The 22,225-nt window shown below is 42.3% G+C and overlaps 1 protein-coding gene across 42 annotated transcripts in view; it reads left to right on the top strand.

Moving 5' to 3' along the window:
• CALD1 (caldesmon 1) overlaps positions 1-22,225 on the top strand; it is a 237,455-nt gene that overhangs the window by 198,172 nt on the left and 17,058 nt on the right. For 16 of the 42 annotated variants that reach the window (XM_043539559.1, XM_037877104.2, XM_037877084.2 and 13 more), the window contains 6 exons: positions 4,036-4,182; positions 6,115-7,432; positions 8,087-8,170; positions 14,290-14,450; positions 17,832-18,093; positions 20,360-20,500. In XM_043539559.1, the coding sequence (XP_043395494.1) occupies positions 4,036-4,182; positions 6,115-7,432; positions 8,087-8,170; positions 14,290-14,450; positions 17,832-18,093; positions 20,360-20,500 (2,113 nt within the window). The remainder of the gene's footprint in view (positions 1-4,035; positions 4,183-6,114; positions 7,433-8,086; positions 8,171-14,289; positions 14,451-17,831; positions 18,094-20,359; positions 20,501-22,225) is intronic. The other 26 variants (XM_027822998.3, XM_043539609.1, XM_043539583.1 and 23 more) reach the window with 3 other exon arrangements.

The raw sequence follows: 22,225 nt of genomic DNA, 5'->3' as shown, positions 1-22,225 counted from the left end.
CCCAAGGGTGGATTATAGAGAAGTAACAAAGGTTATTATGGTTATCAAATAGCCCTTTCCCAGCTATGTAGAACTGAGGTCTGGGCCTCTTTATTTTGTTATTTACTATTTGCATTAAAAGTGTGCTAGATGATTGACAGCGTAAATGCAAAGACAGGGTTTTCGCCCTAAAGAGCTTCCAGTCTAATTTTAGATGTGATGCAACTAGTGAGAGGAACAAACAGTGTGGGAGAGAGAGTGATGAAGGACATGGGTTGCTGCAGTCACATCACATCAGTGAGTACGTAGTTACTCACGTACGGTGGGTGCATGTATTGGTGGTTCCACTGGAGATGTTTATGGACTTTTAATGGTAAACTGCAGCGGAAGCCCAGGCTTGAGGCCAGGCTCAAGCCTAACCTCCCTTGCATCTACACTACAATTGCATTAACCCAGGGCTCACACCCAGGGTCCCACAGCTCTGCAGGGCTGGAGGGTCCAAGCTCGAGTTAAGCTATTGCTTTGCAGTCCAGACGCAGGCTCGCTTGACTTGGAATCAGCCAGAAGTATCCCACAATTTCATGGGGCGACTTCTTTAGTCCTCTCTATCCCGACACTCTGCAATCCACTCTACTGAAAACAGAAGCCACACACACACACCCCTTTGCCAACTGCAGCAGCTCAGGTCTGCGTTGTCCCATTCTCTTCTGATCACCGATCTGCAAGCACACTCTCAGAGAGCGTCCTAAGTTTGCAATGGAGAACGAACCGATCAAACCTTTTACAAAGCGAGGTGCTTTCTGGTAATGTGCAAGGTGGGCAGTAAAGTTTTCCCACAGTGCATCATGATCCTAGGGCTAAAACGGCCACATTTCGGGGAGGGGGCACTTGGGACTCTGGGATATGGTTACTTTGACTAGCTCGGTGCATTATAGTGTGGATACCAGAGCCCTAGGTTCAAGCATAGGTTAGAAAAGTCTTAGCATAGAGTTAAAATACAATGTAGACACACAAGCCCAGGGTTCCCTAACATGAGTCAGCTGACAGAAGTCTCACTAACCCTGGGCTTACATTGCAGTGTAGACATACTCTTAGTTGCTTCTTCAGGCATCAGGGAGGAAGAGAGATATTAGGAGGGATTTGACTGAGGCAAGGTTGGTAGTATTTGTGAACTGAATACAGGGGCACTGGAACACTTTTGTATAGTGGGGGATGCTGAGAGCCATTGAGCCAAACTGTAAACCCTGTATATGATGGAAACCGCTTCAAGCTTGGGGGTGCAGCAGCACCGCTAGTTCCAGTACCTATGGCTGAATGTGGATGGCATTTCGTGAATACAGAACAGTGTGGAAAAAGATATGAAAGAGGTAGGAGTGGGAGAAGGCGCTTTATAGTCAGATGAATAGATTGTCGAGCACACAAATGGCACTTCGGTGCCTTACTCCCATTGATTTCCCTATTGCCTAACTCTCTTTGAAGGTCAATGGGAGTTGAGCATCCAAGTTGAAAATCTATCCCGTAAAGGTTCTGGAGAAATTTTCTTAATACCCAGGGTGCTAATTGTATTGTGCCTACCTATTCCCTCCTGCATTTTCAACTGGAGGAGTTTTTCCTCCTATCTTAACTTTTGCACAGTGTGACTGGTTTGTTAAGGCTGCTGTGTTTTATTCCAGAAATAGTTGCATTTCTGAGATGAGTGAAGTAGTCCATTGAGAAACAGCCTAGAAAGTAATTTGAGACATTTCTGGATAAAATACGCTACAGAAAACTAAGATACTATTCGTAATTATTGCTGTTGCATCTACTAATCAAATATTGAGGAAAAGTAATGAATTCACACACATGCCAACATAAAAGTTAATCTCTACGTGTAGTGTCTGATATCTGGTAGTTGTATTGTTTTCATGCATGTACCTATATACTGTAGGCAAGCTATTCGGTATAACATATACACTAGGTGCAGTTAAAAGAGTTACTACCACTTTGAGGGATATTACCAGGTTTTTTTGGGGGGAGGGGGGTTTACTCATTATTTGTATTATAGGGGCCTAAGAACAGGAAACATAAGTTTTACCCTCATCTGACATATATAGCAGGTTAAGGATATTTTGTTTTCCTTTTTAACTTTCGGGCAGATTGGTGATTTTCAAAAAGGGCATACGGGGGTTTCTTCACTTTGCTGTGTATGAGCCTTCTGTTTGTATATAGAGGGAAGAGTAAACAACTTCATCATCTTTTAGGGTCATGGTTTAGACATCCCACTAACAAGGTCTGGTGGAAATTGACTCACCCATGCTCATTGCCCAGCTGCCAGAGGCTAAACACAGAACTCCTTTGTCAAAGTATTGTCAGAGCCATAAGAGATGGTTCTCACAGCTGGAGTTCTGACAGGACTAAAAAGATGTAAGGCTCCTTGTGGCCAGAGTCTTTCATTATTAACTGGTCCTTCTGCAATCAGTTTATTCAGTGTATTTGTATCTCAGGGAGAGTCTGCCTCCAGGAACATAGTTAAGACCCCATTAGTTTGTTATTGCTTTCACTTGCTTTCCATTTTAGAACTAAATGAATAGTTGGTACCCCTTAAAATTAATGGCAAATGTCAATGGCTTTTTTTCTGTCTTCCCTGCCCCTTCTCTTCTGCTTTGAACTCTCCTTCCAACCTTGCCATGACTTGTGGCCACTCTGCTGACACCCTTCACTTTCTGTGATGCGGACTTTCAATTAAAAGGAAAAGTTAAAAGCTCTTGTGGAGAGGGGGGCATGAATCATAGAAATGAAGGCTGGAAAGGACCTGAAGTGGTCATCTAGTCAAGTCCCTGTGCTGAGGTAGGACCAAATATACCTAGACCATCCCTGACAGGTGTTTTGTCTAACCTCTTCTTAAAATCCTCCAGTGATGGGGATTCCACAACCTCCTTTGGGAGCGTGTTCCAGTGCTTAACCACCCTTATAGTTAGAAAGGGTTTCCTAATAGCTATCTTAAATCTCCCTTGCTGTAAACTTAGCAATTTATTTCTTGTCCTACCCTCAGTGGACATGGAGAACAATTGATCATCATCCTCTTTATAAGAGCCCTTCACATATTTGAAGACTTATCATGACTCCCCTCAGACTTCTGTTCTCTAGAGTAAACAAGCAAAGTGTTTCACATAGGAAAAAAAATCAAATCCACAACTACAAAATGGGAAATAACTGGCTGGGTGGCTGTACTGCTGAAAAGGATCTTGGGGTTATAGTAGATGACAAATTGAACATGAGTCAACACTGTGATGCAGTTGCAAAAAAGGCTAATATCATGCTGGTGTGTAACAACAGGAGTGTCATATGGGGAACCCAGGAAGTAACTGTCTCACTCTGCTTGGCACTGGTGAGGCCTCAGCTGCAATATTGTGTCCAATTCTGGGTGCCACACTTTAGGAAGGATGTGGACAAATTACAGAGAGTCCAGAGGAGAACAACAAGCCTTTGCTGAGGCAAAGTGTTGGTAAGAGGGACATGGGGAGAAGCATGCATTGCTGCTATGCTTTCACAAAGAGTAAGACTGAGAGGGAGCTAACATATGCCAAAACAGATTAGGCCACTGGTTTAATCAGGGACAATATTCTGCTTCCAGCAGTGGCTAATTCATAATGTTTCTGAGGAGGTCATCCCTTCCTCCACTCACTCATTTTTCACAGCCTGTTGTGCAGTGATGGACGTAGGAGAAAAGATCCTTCCAGATCCTTGCAGGCAGTCAAATTACTTCACTTTTATTTTGCATCCCTTTCAGTCAGGATGAATTCCATTGCAGTAATCTTCTAGGGGAGATGAACACACTGGGCTTTCAGCCTTGTGTCTACTCTGTGGTGGTCTGATCTGGAGCTGTGATGTCAAAGAGAGGAATAATTGAAAAAGCGAAGTAAAATTTCGGCATAAACTTCTGTATTTGACAATGTCCCTTTAAATCACATGCTTAGCACTACTGAAGGTGTCTTTAGTATTGCACAAATCATTCATAAAACATATGAATATATATGATCTTATCTTTATTAACCCCTTTCAAATGATGCATTGCAGACTAGCCTATCAAAGAAATGATGATGATGAGGAAGAAGCCGCCAGAGAACGCCGTCGACGGGCTCGACAGGAGAGGCTGCGGCAAAAGGAAGATGATGATCTAACAGGACAAGTGACAGAGAAACCAGAAGTTAATGCCCAGAACAAGTAAGCCTCTACACAGTTGGTTGTGTATAGATGAATTGGTGGAGTTTTCAGTCCAGGTAATCGATATATTTCGAGCATATACTTCAAGTTTTAGAAATTAAGATCCAGATTCTGCCAGTCTTACTCTGAATTAGACCTTACCCTGTGAGAAGTCCCCCTGGTGTCAAAGGAACTGCTTGGAGATGAAGGTACTGCTCATTGTGAGCAAAGGTGGAAGAATTGAGCCCTAAGTATTTCTGTCATTCGAGAATATCTTTGTAAATAAATAAAATTCCAGCAAACCTACAATTATAATAAAATGTTTGTTCATAACCTTTTAAGGAATCATTAATATTCATTATGGCATCAAGCAGATAGGTCAAATCTAGACCTCAATCTGAAATTCACCTCCACTAGCTCCCATGCCTGGTAGATAGAACCCTACTTACTGAGCAGGGGAAAGTTGGGAAAATAGCTATGTTCTTGTTCATGGATGCTAACCGTTTTCCTGTGCAAAGCAAAAACATCTGGAAAGGGAAAAATTAATATAGAAGAAGAACAATACCACAGATGTTTGAATGGTTTCAGAGTAGCAGCCGTGTTAGTCTGTATTCACAAAAAGAAAAGGAGTACTTGTGGCACCTTAGAGACTAACCAATTTATTTGAGCATAAGCTTTTGTGAGCTACAGCTCACTTCATCGGATGCATTCAATGGAAAAAAAAATGTTTGAAGGAGCCTAGATCCCTCAGGGGACTAGCAATGGAATCCAGTACTGGTACTGATGGCAAGTCAATGGCATGCATGAAATTAGGTTGGTGGACTCAATCCACTTCCTGGTGGACCAGTGTCCATATCACAATTGCTTTTTTCACTAATTGCTCCCCCACTTGCAGACAGTCTCAGCAGAGGCCATTTGTACAGAACTGGGGCATAGGTGGGCATGCCTAGCTGTCACAGCTGGGCTCGTAGCCACCAGCCAAGGATGGCCACGAGGCGGAGTCAGTGAGCAGGGACCTGAGTAATCACTAGAGCTGGGATTGGTAAGCAAGAGTCAGAGTCAGGCTGGGATCGGAGACCAGAGGTAGTAGCAGGATGGAATCAGGAGGCAGAGTTAGGGTTAGGGTCAGGCTCAGGCTGGGGTCAGAGACTGGAGATCAGGAAGCAAGGTGCTGTCCTAAGTCATAGCTGACCAAAAATCCATGTTGTTGCCCAGATAATTTCCTGGGCCACCCTCCAGGGTTAAATAGTGTGCTTTGCCAATCAGAGGTCTGCAGTGTGATGTCACTCTAGATAGTGCTCCTTGGATAGGGTGCTATATGCCTCCCAGTGGGAATGTGGCAATGTCAGCTGTCCCAGGCTCTGGGGACTTGGATTCTAATCCTTATACCATCACTGGAAAGAAACAGCCGCCTTCCCATTAGTAGAGATGTTCCCATTGAAGTACTTGTGTGTTTTGCTTGAGTAAGGACCTCAGACTTTGGTCCTATATTAAGAGCTTTTAATTAATGAGACTTCATGTTAAGGGAAAGAGCTAGCAGTTTTATTGAACACATCAAGCCAAGATGAAGGTCTCCACAGAACAAACAAAATATTTCCAAATATTCCTCAGGGCTGTCTCTAATTCAGTTGTTCCAAGGCTCTAGGGACCAATCTAATGCCTACATAAGTCAGTGGAAAGTCTCCCATTGACTTCAATAGGTGTGGGATAGAGTCCCTACTCAGGAGCATGGAGGAAAAGCTTTCTCAGTCATCATTATTATGAAACATCAAATTCATAAAAGGCAGAAATGCCATAATTATCCCTAGCATTGTTTTGGTAAATCTTTAAAGTATCTAACCTATCCCATTCTAGAGCCATGTGATAATTTTAATGTATTCTATTTCAGGAAAATAACTAAGCAAATGCTTTGTTATGGTACTTGATTAATGCAAAGTTGTCACTTCTGTACAGTGTGGCAGAAGAGGAGACCAAACGTTCTACAACAACACTAACAAACACTCAAGGGGAAGGGGAAGACGATGCTGCATTCTTGGAGAGACTGGCAAGAAGGGAGGAAAGACGCCAAAAGCGTCTCCAGGAAGCCCTGGACCGTCAAAAGGAGTTTGACCCAACAGTCACAGATGAGAGCTTGTCACTACCAAGTGGGAGAGAGATAAACAATGTGGAAGAAAATGAGACCATGGGGAAAGAGGAAAAGACTGAAACCCGCCGAGGACGTTATGAGATTGATGAAGCTGAAACTGTCACTACATCATACCAGAGGAACAACTGGAGGCAAGATGAAGAAGAAGAAGAAGAAGAAGAAAAGAAAGAAGAAAAAGATAAGCAGGAGGTGCAGGAGGAAAAGCCAGAGCAGAGAACCATAGAGGAAAATCAGGTAGAAGTAACAATAGAAAAGAAAACAATAGACAAAGAAGAGGGACCAGTGGTATTAGAAGTAAAAACCCTAGATGTCAATGCAGAGAAACACAAAGCAGAGAATGATACGAGTGTCCTACTGGTAGGGGAGCCTAGGGCAGGAGTGGAGGCCATAAATCTAACTTCAGTTCTAGATCATGAGAAGCTTAGGAATGAAGAAGAGGAAAAGACTGAGGAAGAAAAGAAGAGAACAGAGGAAAGGGAAAGGCTTGAGGCAGAAGAGAGGGAGAGGGTTAAGGCAGAGGAACAAAAAAAAGTTGAAGAAGAAAGAGCGAGAATTGAAGCAGAAGAGAAAAGAGCAGCCCAGGAAAAAGAAAGGATTGAGGCAGAAGAGAGGGAGAGGATTCAGGCAGAACAGCAAAGGGCAGCTGAAGAAAGGGAGAGGGCTAAGGCAGAGGAGGAGAAGAGAGCAGCTGAAGAAAGGGAGAGGGCTAAGGCAGAGGAGAAGAAGAAAGCAGAAGAGAGGGAGAGGGCTAAGGCAGAGGAGAAGAAGAAAGCTGAAGAAAGGGAGAAGGCTAAGGCAGAGGAGAAGAAGAAAGCAGAAGAGAGGGAGAGGGCTAAGGCAGAGGAGAAGAAGAAAGCAGAAGAGAGGGAGAGGGCTAAGGCAGAGGAGAAGAAGAAAGCAGAAGAAAGGGAGAGGGCTAAGGCAGAGGAGAAGAAGAGAGCAGCTGAAGAAAAGGCTAAGCTAGAAGAGGAGAAATTAAAGGCAAAACAAAAGGTAGAAGAGAAAAAAATTGAAGACAAAAAAGTACAAGATAAACAGGTAAAAGAGAAGAAAATAGAAGAAAAACAGGTAAAAGGGAAGAAGGTGCAAGAGGAAAAACCTCAAACAGTCTCCCTAAGAAAACAGGTACAGTAAACATTTTGCACCAAACGGATGATGCCTGTGATTTGTGAGAAATGTAATGCAAGAAAAAAAATTGGACTGGAATTTACTCACAATTGTGTCCCTGTGTTTAAACTACTAACTCTCTGTTCCATAAATATTTGATTTCCTTTTTACTAAAGCTTTTTGCTTCTACTTATCCATAATGCAATGCATGGCACACTTATGCTTCCCCACCCTGGCTCTGAGATCCTGCAAAGGAAAACCTTGCATGTCAAGATCTCTGCACAATTTAACGCTGCCTTTTCCTGTTGCTTTAAGCCTAGTGCAATAACGCCCGAGGGATGGAAAAGCACAATTCGACACAGGAGATATGTGGGCACCTGGGAAACTCTGTGTGAAGGACGCTGACTGTAAATGTATGTTGTTTGAAGCAAGCACAGCTGGGGGCGCTCTCTGCTGGGATAGGTGAACACAGTGGCACGCAAGGGAGAAGTAAGCACAAAAGTCCAGAGTGGGTGTGGGAGCACAGTCCCTTGCGAGGGGAAGAGCAAGCACAGCTGCACACGGAGGAGATGTGGGCACGGCAGCACAAGACGGGTATGTGAGCACAGCTTTGGCAAATGGGAGTGGACAGGGCTTGTTGTCGAATGACATTTTCATCTTAAAAATAAAAAGGGGGAAGAAAAAGAGGTTAAAGTGGAAGCTAAAAAGGAAAAGTTACCAGACGAGAAACTTCAACCCACCTTCAAAAAACAGCAGGTAATTATGATCTACAAAAATTGATGTTATAAGGAAATGTTCAGGAATTTAAACAAATTCAGCATGGGCCCTTAGCGTAAAGGCCTGAATCAGCAAAACGCTTAAGCACATGCTTCACGTTAAGCAGGTGGATAGTCTCATTGACGTCAATAGGGATGGGACTATTCATGTGCTCAGTGTTAAGCATATGGTTAAGTATTTTTCTAATTGGGGCCTTAGGACCAAATCTTGTTTGCCTTTCGTAACACGAGTATCCCAGTGACTTCAGTGGGACTCACTCAAGTAAGTGATGCAAGCAAGATTTGGGCCCTGGAGATGGATTTCTCAGGATTGTTCCAACTAATCATCCTTCCCTGGTTTCCTCCACTTTACTACGAACTTTATTCTTGTGACTGAGACCTACTTTCATAATAATCATGGATGCTTCCAGGTCCCTTTGGCCACTTAACTGATCTAACTAATGATTTTTCTTCCCCCAAATAATCCAGTGCCTAATTATATAAACCTTGCAGACCCAAGATTCTTTTTTTGTTTTAAAGAGAAATTCTACAAAATTTACTGCATTGCATTTCTACTGTAAACACAGGAGCTGGTGCCATGGTGTTTTACTGTATGGTAAGTAAATAAGGTTGGGAACCATTTACTCCTCAGATTTGTAATTGGCAAACAGAGAGACGTGCTTAGTATTTGTGCAGTGGACCTGCTTTTGGCACAATCCTGCAAGGTGCCGAGTGCCTCAACTTCCATTGACTTTAATAGAAAGTTGAGGGTGCTCAGAGCCGTGCAGGATTGTGCCCCTTTGGGCTCAAGCACATCCATGTGGTATAAAGTAAGCTATAGCCCTGCTGGATGGATATTTTGTAAAGGTGGGATGACCTGCCTATGTATCTGCTTGGAGAACTTGAAGGCCAGATCTGCTGCTGCTGTAAATCAGTGCAGCAGATTTGCACCTGCTGAGGATTTGACCCAATATTTTGGGGTGTAGGAAAGCAGCTAGTGGAACTCAGCATATTACAGGTGATTATTCCCACCCTGAGGATCAGGCCTGATAGCAAACGATGCTACAGACTTTTCTGGAGTGCAGTGTCCAGTTTCGGATACTTCAATTGAAGATGGACATAGGTGAGATTGAAAAGATCCCAAGAGGGCAATGAAGAGGGTAGAAGAATGTTTGTAATTCATATGAGAAGAGATTGGTAAAATTAGGATAATTTAGCCTGCAAAGGAGAATAGTTAAAGGACTCTTCATGGAGATACTTATGATAGTGAAGGTTAAATTAAAAACTGAACAGTCACTCTGATTGCCTCACAAAACCGAGCAAAGAGTTACCCAATGAAATGAGGGCAAGATTGGGAGTGACGAAAAGATGTTACAAACTGATGACGGTTCATTAGAGTGAGTGAACAGAAATGATTCTCTGACTAGTTCCTAGAAGTTAGGAGTCCACATCTTCAATGTCACTACTGTTGCTCCTAGCAACAATAAGCTTGGCTTGGCTTGGCTGCTGGTAGTCACGGCGTCAAGGTAAAAGAATGCGTGTAAAGCAAATGCAAGGAAAATATTCCTTCACAACAAGGAGTCAGCCTGTGGAATTTACCACCACACAAAATCAGATCATACTGGAGATTCTTTTAAAAAGGGGCTGGATAAATATATGACCAATAATGTCAGTTTCACTTGGCCTCGCTAGATTTTCATCCTGCACAGTGCTGAGTGCCCTCAATTCCCATTGAAGTTAGTCGGAGCTGAGGATGCTCTGCATCTCACAGGATCCCCATGAGTATAGACTGCAAGAGCGAACCCTTAAAGATAATGGCCAACATTCTCAGAAGGGATTAGAGATTTTGCATTCCTCAGTTTTTGGATGCTCAATTTAAGACACCTTTAAAGGGCTTCATTTTTGGAAAGTGCTAAACACCCACCTCCCAAAAGGTGTCTCAAGTTGGACACCCAAAATCATTAGTCCTTTTGAAAAATCTTGGCCATCGCTTTTTGGCTTAGGACAAGAATGATATTCTCACTACTGCAAGATGAGCAGCCTTTCAGTATACTCCTGCCATGACAGTGATACACAAAATTCAACAAAGCCTGTATTTTGACAAGTTATGTAGTTATTAATAGAGTTGCGAGACTGTAAGCCTGACTAGATCTGGGGGCGTTCTTCTCCTCTCTCTGTTACCTCAGATTTATGCCTATGTACCTGTGTTACACCAGTGCACATCCACTGTAAGTGAGATCAGAATCTGGCCCTCACAGTGTAGGTTTCGCAACCAAAAGTCTGGCCGCTTCTTTGAACTGTCCCAACATTTGGGTCTGCAAAACTGGTCTGGAAAGTTCATCAGAACAAGTTTTCTCATGACATGAGACTCCTGGTATGTCCTGCTTCCGGTTTGGCTAGACATGCTGCAAAAGCAGCCTTTTCTCATGGTATATAGGTATCTCTACTTTGATAGAGATGGGCCCCAAACCTAAACCTTAGGGTACCTCTACATTGCAGCTGGGCATGCACTTTCCAGCTTGGGTGGACAGAGACACAGTAGCTCTTCTTGAGCTAGTGCACTAAAAATGGCAACATAGCCAGCGGTAGCACGGGCAGCAGCTTGGGCACATACCCAAGGGGTCTGTGCGGGTTTCTACTCAGGTGGCTAGCCTGAGCTGCCACCCATGCTACCCTGCTATTTTTAGCACACTAGCCTGAGCAGAGCTAGTGGGTCTCTGTCTGCCCGAGCTGGGAATCCTGCTCCCAGCTGCCACCTAGCGATAGCTTTAGATGCCCACAGCTTTTTGGGGCGTTCCAAAATTGAACCCAAATCAGGAACCAAAGTTTGCGATCTCTATAATTGACAGAACCAAAACTTTGAGGTGTTCAAACTCTGGGTGGAAATGTTGCATCTCAAGTTCTAATTTACATTCCTAGCAGGAACCTGGAGATGGAGAAATGGGCAAAAATAAAAATAGCCGAACAATTTACAAACCTCCAGAAAAATTTCAGTCATGTTCAATTTGATTTGAGGGTCAGGATCTGTGGGAGGAGATGGGCTGTGTTTTTTGAAGATACTACTGCAGGTCTGATCTAATTCCACTGGAATCAGTAGGAGCCTTTCCATTCCTTTCAGTGTGAGATAGATTGATCCCTAATTCACTGAGATGTGTAAGCATACAAAAATGTTCACTTCTGTCACTTTTAGGGTGCACTGCTATGAAAGGGGCTGTTCCTGCTTCTGTTGAAGTCAATGGCTGTTCTGCCATTAAAATTAACAGGAGCAGGATTGAGCCCTAAACCCTTGAAGTGTTTCTCTGATAACCTATTTTATCTTCCTTTTTTTTTTTTAGTAAAAAAGCCCAGTTGTGTTTATTATTTGTGTGTGTGTGTCCCTGCCCTCCCCCACCCCCTCACACACTTGGTAAGAAACCATAATCTTTTAAATCAAATCCTATTAGCCCATGAAAAGGGATTCCCTAGCCTATTAATTCTAAAAGCGTATTTTTTTACTATTAGTTTTCTTAGCAATTTCAGTTAAGATGTAAGATACACTACCTGCCCCAGCTGGGACTGCAGCTCAGGCAGCTGACATACTGGGTTTTTAATGAGACTTAGAAGGGACTTGATGAAAATCTCATAAAAGGAAATTCTGCCCTTTCAAAATCCCAACACAGAAGTCCTGGCATTTGAAATCCTGAAACAATCAACACCCCAGGTCTCTAAATCACTCAGAAAGGGATTGAGTAGTGCAGGGGATTGCTAATGCGAGCCAGAGCTTTTTGCTGTTATTACATCACTGGTTCAAATCTTGCCCAGATTGGGAGTGACCAAGAGACATTACAAGCTGATGACTGTTCATTAGAGTGAGTTAACAGAAATGATTGTCTCTGACTAGTTTCTAGAAGTTAGGAGTTCATATCTTCAAAGCCGCTACTGTTGCCCCTAGCAATAATAGGCTTGGCTGCTGCTAGTCACAGCATCAAGGCCAAAGAATGCGTGATCATGGAAAGGGAATTCCCCTCTTACCTATTAACGTGATTCCACTTGGTCGTAGCTGAGGGTATGTCTACTGCACAAAAAGGTGTGTTTTTAACTTGGGTTACCGAACTGGGGTTACAATAGTAGTGAAGACCCCATCAACTCAGCTTCTAACTCAGGTTAGCAGCTCAGGTTTAACCCCAGTCTCCACTATAGGCTCGAACTCGAGCTGCTAACCCGAGTTAACAGCGAAGACGCTGCAACTCGACTTTTAACTCGGGTTAGCAGCTGAAGTTAAAACCTATAGGGGAGCCTGGGGTTGACGTTGAGCTGCTATCGCAAGTTAAAAGCTGAGTTGCTGTGTCTTCACTGCTATTTTAACTGGGGTTAGCTAATCCAAATTCAGAATACATCATTTTTTTGCAGCGTGGACATACCTTGAGGCTCATTGGCAGGGCAGTACAGGGGAAGCGTGCATTGCTGCTGCCTATTCTAAGGACAGAGCAGTTTTCTCTCAGAATTGTATAGCCGGCATCTGTCACCAGAAGCAAATTCACGCAGAATGTATGAAAACTCATCCCCTCCCACCCACACACACTTGCAGTCCACACCACATGATAGCTGTCACTTGTGGTACTGGCATTGTATGAACAGCACTTAATGCCAGCTCCAGGCAGAACAGGTCTTAGGCGTTCAAGCTGCGCAGTCATGTCAGGTGCTTTGTAAGCGCTCCCCTTCCCCCCATGAGGCTCCTGCTTTTGCAAAGTGGGAGAGGATGCCTTGGAGGTTGGCTATTGAAAGGTGCATTGAGCGGAGGAAGGATAGAAATAGTGTAGAGGTTTGGGCTTTTCCACTAGACGCAGCTTGGAGTACGTTTTTTTAAAAAAAATCTGTCCTAGAATAGGGCGATTTATTTTTCTCTTCAGATCGGATGGAAGGGCAGTAGGATGCAGAGTAATATAGGTACAGCTTGCTAAAGGTTTTCAGACAATTCTCCAAATAAATGATATTCAGGCTGCCCACCAGAGCATTTCCCAAATATGGCAAAGCTAAAGGCGAAAAAGGAGATCTTCCTTGGGTTAACATTGGTATTTTCCTCCACTGCTATTGAAAGCTTGTTTTGGCTGCTGGTCTAGCTAATTTACTTAGTGGGAATAATTCTGTCCACAGAACAGAAGAACTGAAATCAATTGCCATATCCTGCACTTTCCATCAGCATCCAACCATGACTCAGCATGCTGGGGTCAGGCCATCAGTGGCGATAATAAATAATTTTCAGTCCAGAATTTTCTGGGTGGGGATTAGAGAGTGAAACTAGTGCATAATGATTCTGGATCTTAGTCAGACTTATGTCGGGCAAAGGCTTGTAGGGGAAGGGGGGAAATCTTGCCTTAATGTTTTCAGAGAAAACATCTGCTTCTTCATAGGCGTAAGAGCTTCACATCCGACAGTATCCTCCTCCACTAGTCACTGTTTAGACTGGGGTACAGGTGATGATAACCCCAGTTACACATTTATCAAAGCAAATATTGCTATGAAACATAATTTTTAACTACTTGACTATTGCAAACTATACTTGTAATAGCTAGGTAGTATGCACCTGCTGTGACACAGAAAGTCCTAGGTACATCCGTATAGCACGTACCTCCTGTGCCGTTGACTGTATTGGCTACATCCTCATAGCGTGCACTTGCTTTGTGCAAATCAATTTAAGATTATATTATTTTTATTGCAGTAGCGCCTAGGGCCCCAACGAGATAATCCCTGCCACAGAAAGCTCAGTCTGTGATTTAGACAATACACAACAGGTGAATAAACAGACACATGAGAAGGAGGGGGATGGTGGGCAAGGTAGTGGTAGAGACTGACTTGATTGCATGAGAAGTAAGGGTGCTTGAGATTTCCAAGGCCACAGCAGATTTGCACACAGTGTAGATGAATTCAGCTGCCTGCATATTTAACATAGATCAGAAGGCGAGGGTGGTTGCAGGCCACATTTTAGAACTTGACAACGTATTCCTGCCATAGAATATTCGAAGACAGTTGCTCAGTTGCCCATTGATGGTGGGAAACTTGTTTTCCTTTTCAGTCATCCACAATGTCTAATTATGATTTTTTGTGTTGTTTTTGGTTGTACGCTTTCTAATATCTCCCAAGCAGATCAAAGACGACAAGGCTAATAAGGACAAAGCACCTAAGGACGAGGTGAAGCCTATCTGGGATCGTAAGAAGGGATTTCCTGAACCAAAGCCACAGAATGGAGAGCGTTTCCAGGAACCTACTACTCATAAACTTAAACATACCGAGAATATTTTTAGGTAAGATACACATTAACACTAGATTTGTTTATATCAGAGTAGAGCTGTGGGACTTGTTGCCTTTTATGGGTCTCTGTTACCATACTTTTAGCTGTGTAGTACAAGACTTAAATTTCCAGCATCATTGAAGGTTGTAATATTCAGTGGCTCCTTAGAAATAAATTCAGGATCTCAATCTATTTTGTAGTGGACTGCTGCCCACCTCACTGTAGTGGGGAAATGAGAGACTCATAGCAGAGTAGTAAACAATAAGCAAACAACTCACCCCCTCTGTGGGGATCAGTCATTTGCTTTTACCATACTCCTGTCATCTACTAGACATTTTTTAATGAACTTCATCTTTTCATAGTCTACATTAAGAGTCAAGAGCTGTGATTTTATACCCTAGTGGCACAGGTGCCTGACTCTGAGTGAGATAACCCATTGCCAATTACACACCTGCTTTTAATTACACCCTATATAACCAACTAGGAGCAGCCTTGCCTCCTAGGATAACTCTTTTAAGAGTTGATCTTTTGGTTGTTTGCTCTAGCAAGCCTTGAAGCTAATGATTTCTGCACAAAAGGGTGATTATTTGGTGGAGTGAAAACTACATCCAGCCACACTGTTCTGCCTTTTTAAGAAAGATCTTAATGTGGTTTAGTGAGACAAGAAAATAAAACTGTCTCTGAGGCTTCTGCTACAGTTGGAAATCTAAAGGTAACTGGTTTATGGGGAGAGATTTGGAAAGGCTCATCTCTGCTACAAAGTGGGGAAGCAAGGGGGAATAAAAGCAAAGAAGTGGAATAGACAAACAAGTTAGCAGTCTTCATTTATTTCTTCTAAATCTCTCCTTCCTGTTGCTACTGAAGTAGGTAAAGACTTTAAGCTCCCTAGTCAATTTTCTAAACAGTGGCAGATGGAATTTTTGTGCATCCTAGCATTCCCCTAATGGTTCCTATGGGGAAACAAACTTTTTCAAAAGTAAAATAATTCAAAATCCCGTATAGCTATGTTGTCATATAACATAGGGATGGAATAGCAGGACATGAGTCCTGTTAGTAATTGTTCTGTATACTCAGGTCAAATCACCACTAACATGAGTTCTGTTTCTAAAATATGTATATAACTTTTTTCACTTGCTTTATTTCTTGTTAGAGCCAAGGACTTATTTGAAAAACTTCAAATGGGGTTTCTACACTTTTTCCCCACCCCACCTTAGGAGGAAAAAAAGTTTTGTGTCTAGTCATAGGGCTTTAGTTTAGGACTACCTGTAGTCTCATTGTCCATAAACAAGATAGTAGCAAGAGATTAAGAGACTCATAAGATAAGTCTAAATGGCAATGATGAGAAATAAAACTTCTTAAGACCAACTGAGAAGTCTGAGGCTAAAGAGAAATATTGTCTGTCCCATCTTTGTCTCTGTCACTGATAGAATATTTAGAAAGCTTTATCTTTGTGGTTTCCCTTTCCCACCTCCCCACTCTCATATGGGAGTGCAAAAATCCTAAGCATGATGTAATGCATTTTTCACATTGTTCTGTCATTTTTGTCTCTCACAAACCATCTTATTTCTCCTTCTGTGTGAAGGCTGGCAGTTGGCTTCTTTTTCTTAGCACCAAATAGGCACTTCTGAAAGCTCTTCTTCGGTCTAGAATCTCAATACTGATTTCTTGATGTTGGCAGCAAGGGGCTGAGATTCCCGGAATGTGCTGAAAGCAAAGAGGCTCAAGAAAAAAATATGAAGAGGATAACTGCCAATTATTGTTCCCTACTAGAGAATATGCAGAAACAGCAGAGGAAGTCCTCCATAGTGTATATTAATAAAAGAAGATAGAAATAGCTTGTGGATGTACATGATTAGGAGATAAACAGTTCTTTTCAGTAAGAAAGACAAATATCATTGTTTGGACAAAATATTCACCCACACCTTCCAAACAGTGAAGAAAAAATTGCTTAAGGCTAAATTTTACTCTCAACTATACCACTGCAAACCTGGAATAAGTCTACTGACTTCAGTGAAGTTACTCTGTATTTTCCCTGAAGTAACTGAAGACAGAAACCGATCCATATTGCTGAAGGAAACCTTAACTGTTGTACTGTTGGCTCTTCTGGCATTTAATTGTGCAACACTGTGGTTTCATTGCTGTAGTGTTTAGGATCTCCTTTTTCTTGGGTGTAGAACAAGGAAGAAAATAAAAACAATATAAATGCCTACTTGCCATTTCTCATGTAAGTGTCATGCTGATACCTCAAGTGTCGACCCCTTTTTCTGGTGTATTAATAAATACACTTCAAGGAGCAAGCACTTAAACACTGATGTGGTAATTACATATATAGGTTGTGCTACTTGACACTCCCACAAAAATATGTACCTCTTGTGGGCAGTATGAATGTACTGTTTTTTAAAATGTCTTTGATTATATGACCTGGTTGGAAAATATCTGGTTTTGATTTGTTTTGGGTTTTTTCCCCCCGGTTGGAAAAATTCAATGAAAAATCTAGTTTTGGGTTTATGAAAAATCAAAAACTCTCACAAAAAACTTTAACCAAGTTTTTGATCAGACCTGATATATATGCAAGTTAGCAAGAGTTGAAGATAACAAGTGGTATTACATTATTGAAGCATCTTGTGTTGAAAATATTGATGGAATAATAAGAATATTCCTTCCTACCCCTGGTAAACTGAAGACTAATGCCCTAGCAACGGGCTCTAGCTCTCTTTAAAGAGATTTGTCAAACACTTTATATAATCCCTTAGGGAAGACGTTTGTCTGAGAAATCAAAGGATTATTTGTCTTTTATTACACAGAATATAGTATGTGTGGTTTCACTTCTCTCTGCCTTAAATATTTATTTATTGCTTTTCATTGGATCCCTGAATTGTTTTCTGCATAGATTAATCAAGTAGTATGCTTTTAGAAGCTGGAACGTATCTCTGTAGGTAATATTCTTAGTTACATGGTACAAATATGTAAGGATAAGTGTGTATATACTATGGAGTTGGGACTAAAATAAAATGGGTCTTGAATTAAAAAAAAAAAAAAGACATGAAAATTTCAAGTTCATGAGTTCAGATATCTCTAGAAAGGGGGTGAGACACATTTGTCTTAGGTTCTGAGGCAATATGATACAAAAACTATGCTTCCAAGCATGTGGGACCCTTTGGTCCCCCACTGTCAGGGGAAGGCAGAGAGATGCCTCTGGGCTCCCCAGCCTACTTCAGTCCCTGATGAAACCTGCTGAGGGTAGTACACGCTCTGTGAGGAACAAAAGATCTTGTCAAGAGGTGTTTGTGTGTGTCAGGTTCTTAGGTTGCTGCCTAGTTGAGTGGTAACGGGTGATCCAAACTGGCAAAGGAAAACCTGTGGCATCTTAACCTGCTTCTCAATTCATTCTCAGCCGCTCCGGCATGAAAGCAACTACAAATGCTGAGGATGGTAAGCCGGTGTCCCAGGCTGAAGCCGGCAAACGACTAGAGGAGCTGCGCCGTCGCCGAGGTGAAAATGAAAGCGAGGAATTTGAGAAGTTGAAGGAGAAGCAACAGGAGGCGGCCGTGGAGCTGGAGGAACTGAAGAAAAAGCGTGAGGAGCGTCGGAAGATCCTTGAGGAAGAGGAACAGAGGAGGAAGCAGGAGGAGGCTGAGAGAAAAGCCAGAGAGGAGGTAATGGTGTAGTAATAAAACCGTGAGATCCAGAGTTAGACTCTGTTCTGCTTCACTTGCTCCTATTGGTCTTTCATTGCGTGATCACACAATGCTGTGCAGTGAGGCATACTCTTGGGCAAATAATCAATGGGACTGCACAAAGAGAGAGCCTCTGCTTAACCTGAGTATGGGTGGCATTTTAGGCCCTGGGATAGTACCTCGGTCCCAGATCCTCAAAGGTATTTAGTCTTCTATCTTACAGTGAAAACAATGGGAATTAGAGGCCAAAATACCTTTGAGGATCTGGGTTTCAATATCTAAGGCAATGTTGTGTGAAAGGAAAAGTAAAACCAAAAGAAAGCCTAATGTCAGCCAACTTGGAAGGGCCAAAACTAGACTATTTTATTCCTGGATCTGCTACTGTTAACAGACCGTGTTACCTTGGGCATGTGGCTTTACCTCTCTTTGCCCTTGCTTCCTCTCCCACCCTTTTCCTGTCTCATCTATTTAGACTGTAACCTCATCAGGGCAGGAATTGGCTCTTGCTATGTGATTGCACCTAGTGCAGTGTGGCCCCAGTTTAAGTTAGGAACTCTAGGTGCTACAATACAAATACTTAACAGATAAAGATCTTTCAATTTTCTCAGTCAGATTCCTCCTTTTGGGGGCCCTACCACCATTCCACTACGTTTTTCTTCTCTGCTACCCACTAAGGTTGACAGAGGCTACAAAACTGGGTCTTTCATCACCCATTTGTACAATGATGTGCAGTGGCACATGCTAATGGACAAAAAAGCTGCACTGTTTCTGAAACCTTCAGTCTCAGCTGCAAGTACACAGTATTTGGTGTGACATGATCTAATCCTGACGCACAAGGAGATAGCACCAATGGGTGACATTCTAGTCCCATGCAAGCCAGTGGCAAAACTCATTACACAAATGGGACCAGAATTTCATCTGTGGTTGTCTTGAGAATCTTAACTCTGATTTTCTTATTTCCCATGCATACAAAATATCAGGTGCAATGTTGCAGGAACATAGGCTTTTGTTTGTTGTGGGTGTCTTTTTTTTTTTTTTTTTTTTTTTTTTTGGCTCACATCTTAAATTACAGAAATCTTGTTACTGTCTGGGGAGGGAGAGATGAGACTAACGCAGATGTTTGTTTGCTGCAAATGGGAGTAAATGCCTGTGTTATGATGGACTGACTCTCATTAGAAATCTTTGCCTCATTTAAAATTTAATACCAAAAATACATCTGTTCGCCTGTTTCTTCTGCCAAGTGAATCTCCTTAAACTGGATGTTCAGATCTCTAGCACAGAAGTTAAGGATCTAAATTATACAAAAAATAAACTTGGATATTGGGGACTAATAATTATACTACTTAGCACTTATAGTGAAAGGGCCCAATCCTGGAACATGCTGAGCTCCCTACTTTCCCATAAAAGAACTTTGTGGGAGCGAAGGTCACTCAACATTTTGCAGTATCAGAACAGGCCTTGCTTAATAGGACTAAGAGTGACTGCCCTCCAGTTCAACTGATGTCTTACAAAATAAAAACCCACACTAGCTCTGCAAGAGTAATAGCCCTTCTTAGGCTGTATGTGGTGCTTTTCGTCTTCAGCTCATTAGGCATATATTAATCTCCACCACCCACATGAGGTAGCTAAGTATTAATATCTGTGCCACAGTTCCCGATCTATAAAGAGGAGAAGTGACTTGCATGAGGCTAAAGGAGGATTCAGTCTTGGAGGTGGGATGGGACCTTGGGGTTCTTGGGTCTGTTCTCAGGCAACTAGGAAGATCCCTTCTCTGGAATTTATTCCCTTGAAAACATTCTACCGTCAATATCCTGACTTAGAGCTATGTTAAGTGTGGCTTTCAATAACAACTTTTAAGACTGTTACACTTGATTTTAAAAATAACATTCAACTTCTTAAGTCCCAGTCCTTTAATGAAAGACTGCATTTTTCATAATGTACTACTGTCTCTCATTACACAGTGGGCCATGACAGTACACTTTGTTAAGGAGGAAATGTCTTGGGGGGGCAGGGGGCAATTAAGATCGTATAGATTAACACACACACTTGATACTATGGTTGCCTAGTGCACCACAGATACATTATAAATAGCTAGAACTAAAATGGGTCACTGAAATTTCTGGCTGGTGTAAGGATTTGTGTTCTCCACGAATCCTGTATATTTCTCCAGGAGTTTAAGGGATCTGAGGTTGATGTGGTCTTGTGAAGGAAACAAATGACTAGCTAAGTGCTCATACTGTCTTAGGAGGAGAAGAGGAGGCTGAAAGAGGACATCGAGAGGAGAAGGGCTGAAGCTGCTGAAAAACGTCAGAAGATGCCAGAAGACGGTTTGTCAGATGATAAGAAGCCGTTTAAGTGTTTCACTCCCAAGGGTTCATCTCTCAAGGTAACTTCTGCACTAAGTCTATGAATGAGAATAGAATAGGGACTCAAGCTAAAATCACGTATACAAACACCCCCAAATTTTGGGAACACTTCAAATCTGAACAAGGATCCCAATCTGAATTTTGCAAATGGACCTTAGCCAAAACTGTGGATCCAAAGACCTTCAAACCTTGTAATGTTTGAAATCCAGGTCAAAGATTTCGCAGTATGAGCCCATCTGTAGAAAGTTAGTGAGTCTGTATGTATATTGCCTAGAATGCAGGGTACCCATTGTTCTTGATAATCAGGATGTCCAAAAAGAGGCCTTTCTGATATCCTCCTGAGGATATCACTTTGGAAAACATTAGTGTTCTCAGTGTCAAACTAATATTTTCACACTTCAGTGATGATGTGTGTTAGAGAAACTGGAGAGGAATCAGAAATGGACTCTTCCTCCCTAGCATTTAAGAAGAACACATGGCCACAGAGGACTCATCTCATCTACATCCTTATACTGTGTATTAAATCTATTTACCAGTGGGTGAAACTCTCCCCAGAACAGAGGGCTACCATAAATCCAATCCACCACATAAGCCCCAACTACAAATTGCTGGGCTCAATAACGTAGGTTTTTGTAGCAGGAAAGAATAACTTCTTCTGCAGCAGGAATTACAGGATGGCTCTCTCTGTGGCTTGTGTTATGCGGGAGGTCAAACTAGATGACCACAGTGGTTCCTTCAGGCCTTAAAATATATGGGTGAATCCTGACCTCCCACTGAAATCAATGGGACTGTTGCCATTGACTTCAGTGGAGGCAGCTATTCATCCTATGAACTTGTACTGCCCTTTACACAAGGAAGGAGTAAACTCACAGGGTTATGATATGCCTCAGATCTTCAGCAGCATTTCCGTTGAGAGCAATGGTGGCAGCGGGGCCCCTGCAGCTCTCAGCTGCTGTGGATGGTGGGTGCTGCCCCTCCAGCAGGGTTTGGGCTCTAATGCCCCAACTTGGGCTTCCATCAGCCCCTCCCACCCAAAGTCAGACAGGTCACAGGCTTCCATGAATTTTTGTTTATTACCTGCAACCTGTCAGTGACCTTTACTAAAAATAACAATGACACAATCTTAAACTTAACTATAAGATACTAAAGAGTTTATCAGTAGTTATGGCACTAGTAGCTTCTTTCTAAGCCTCCAGCTGCTAGAAATCAAGACCATTGTGCATGTTCCTTATGTCTGAACTTTTTCTTCTTCCTGTGCGCGTTAAGATGTCTGGTTGACTTTTATGAAATGCATTTTAGGTTTCTAGCTGACAAATGCCATGACTGATTTCTTTCTCTTGGTTGGAGAGAGAGTTGAAATTGTATAGTGGAGAAATGTTTAATAGAGTTAGATGCAGCTTTTAGTCTTCACAAAGCTTTTCTGGTAAAGCTACATTTTAAAAAAAATCTTTGGTAGACAGCTTAAACTTTCCAAACTTTGTTAAATTTCAAAGACTATATTTAGGGGGAGATAATAGCTGTGGTCTCGGTGGTGGGAGAGAATTGATGACTGTTAAAGCTCACAAGAGCAACTGTGCTAACTTTGCAGGAATTGTTCTTATTTAAAATGTATATCCGTAACACTTCCTGAACATACCGGTCCCGGCTTCCATGGGCAGCCGTGTATCTGCTGAATCCAGCTGAAATTAGCCTCCTAAACTGTTAGCCTACATCACCTAATTGGTTTCCTAGGCTCCACAGTCGAG

The sequence above is a fragment of the Chelonia mydas genome, chromosome 1 (assembly GCF_015237465.2).
Source record: "Chelonia mydas isolate rCheMyd1 chromosome 1, rCheMyd1.pri.v2, whole genome shotgun sequence".
Classification (NCBI taxonomy): domain Eukaryota; kingdom Metazoa; phylum Chordata; order Testudines; family Cheloniidae; genus Chelonia; species Chelonia mydas.
The sequence above is the reverse complement of the archived record's forward strand: the minus strand, read 5'-3'. Positions and strand labels throughout refer to the sequence as shown.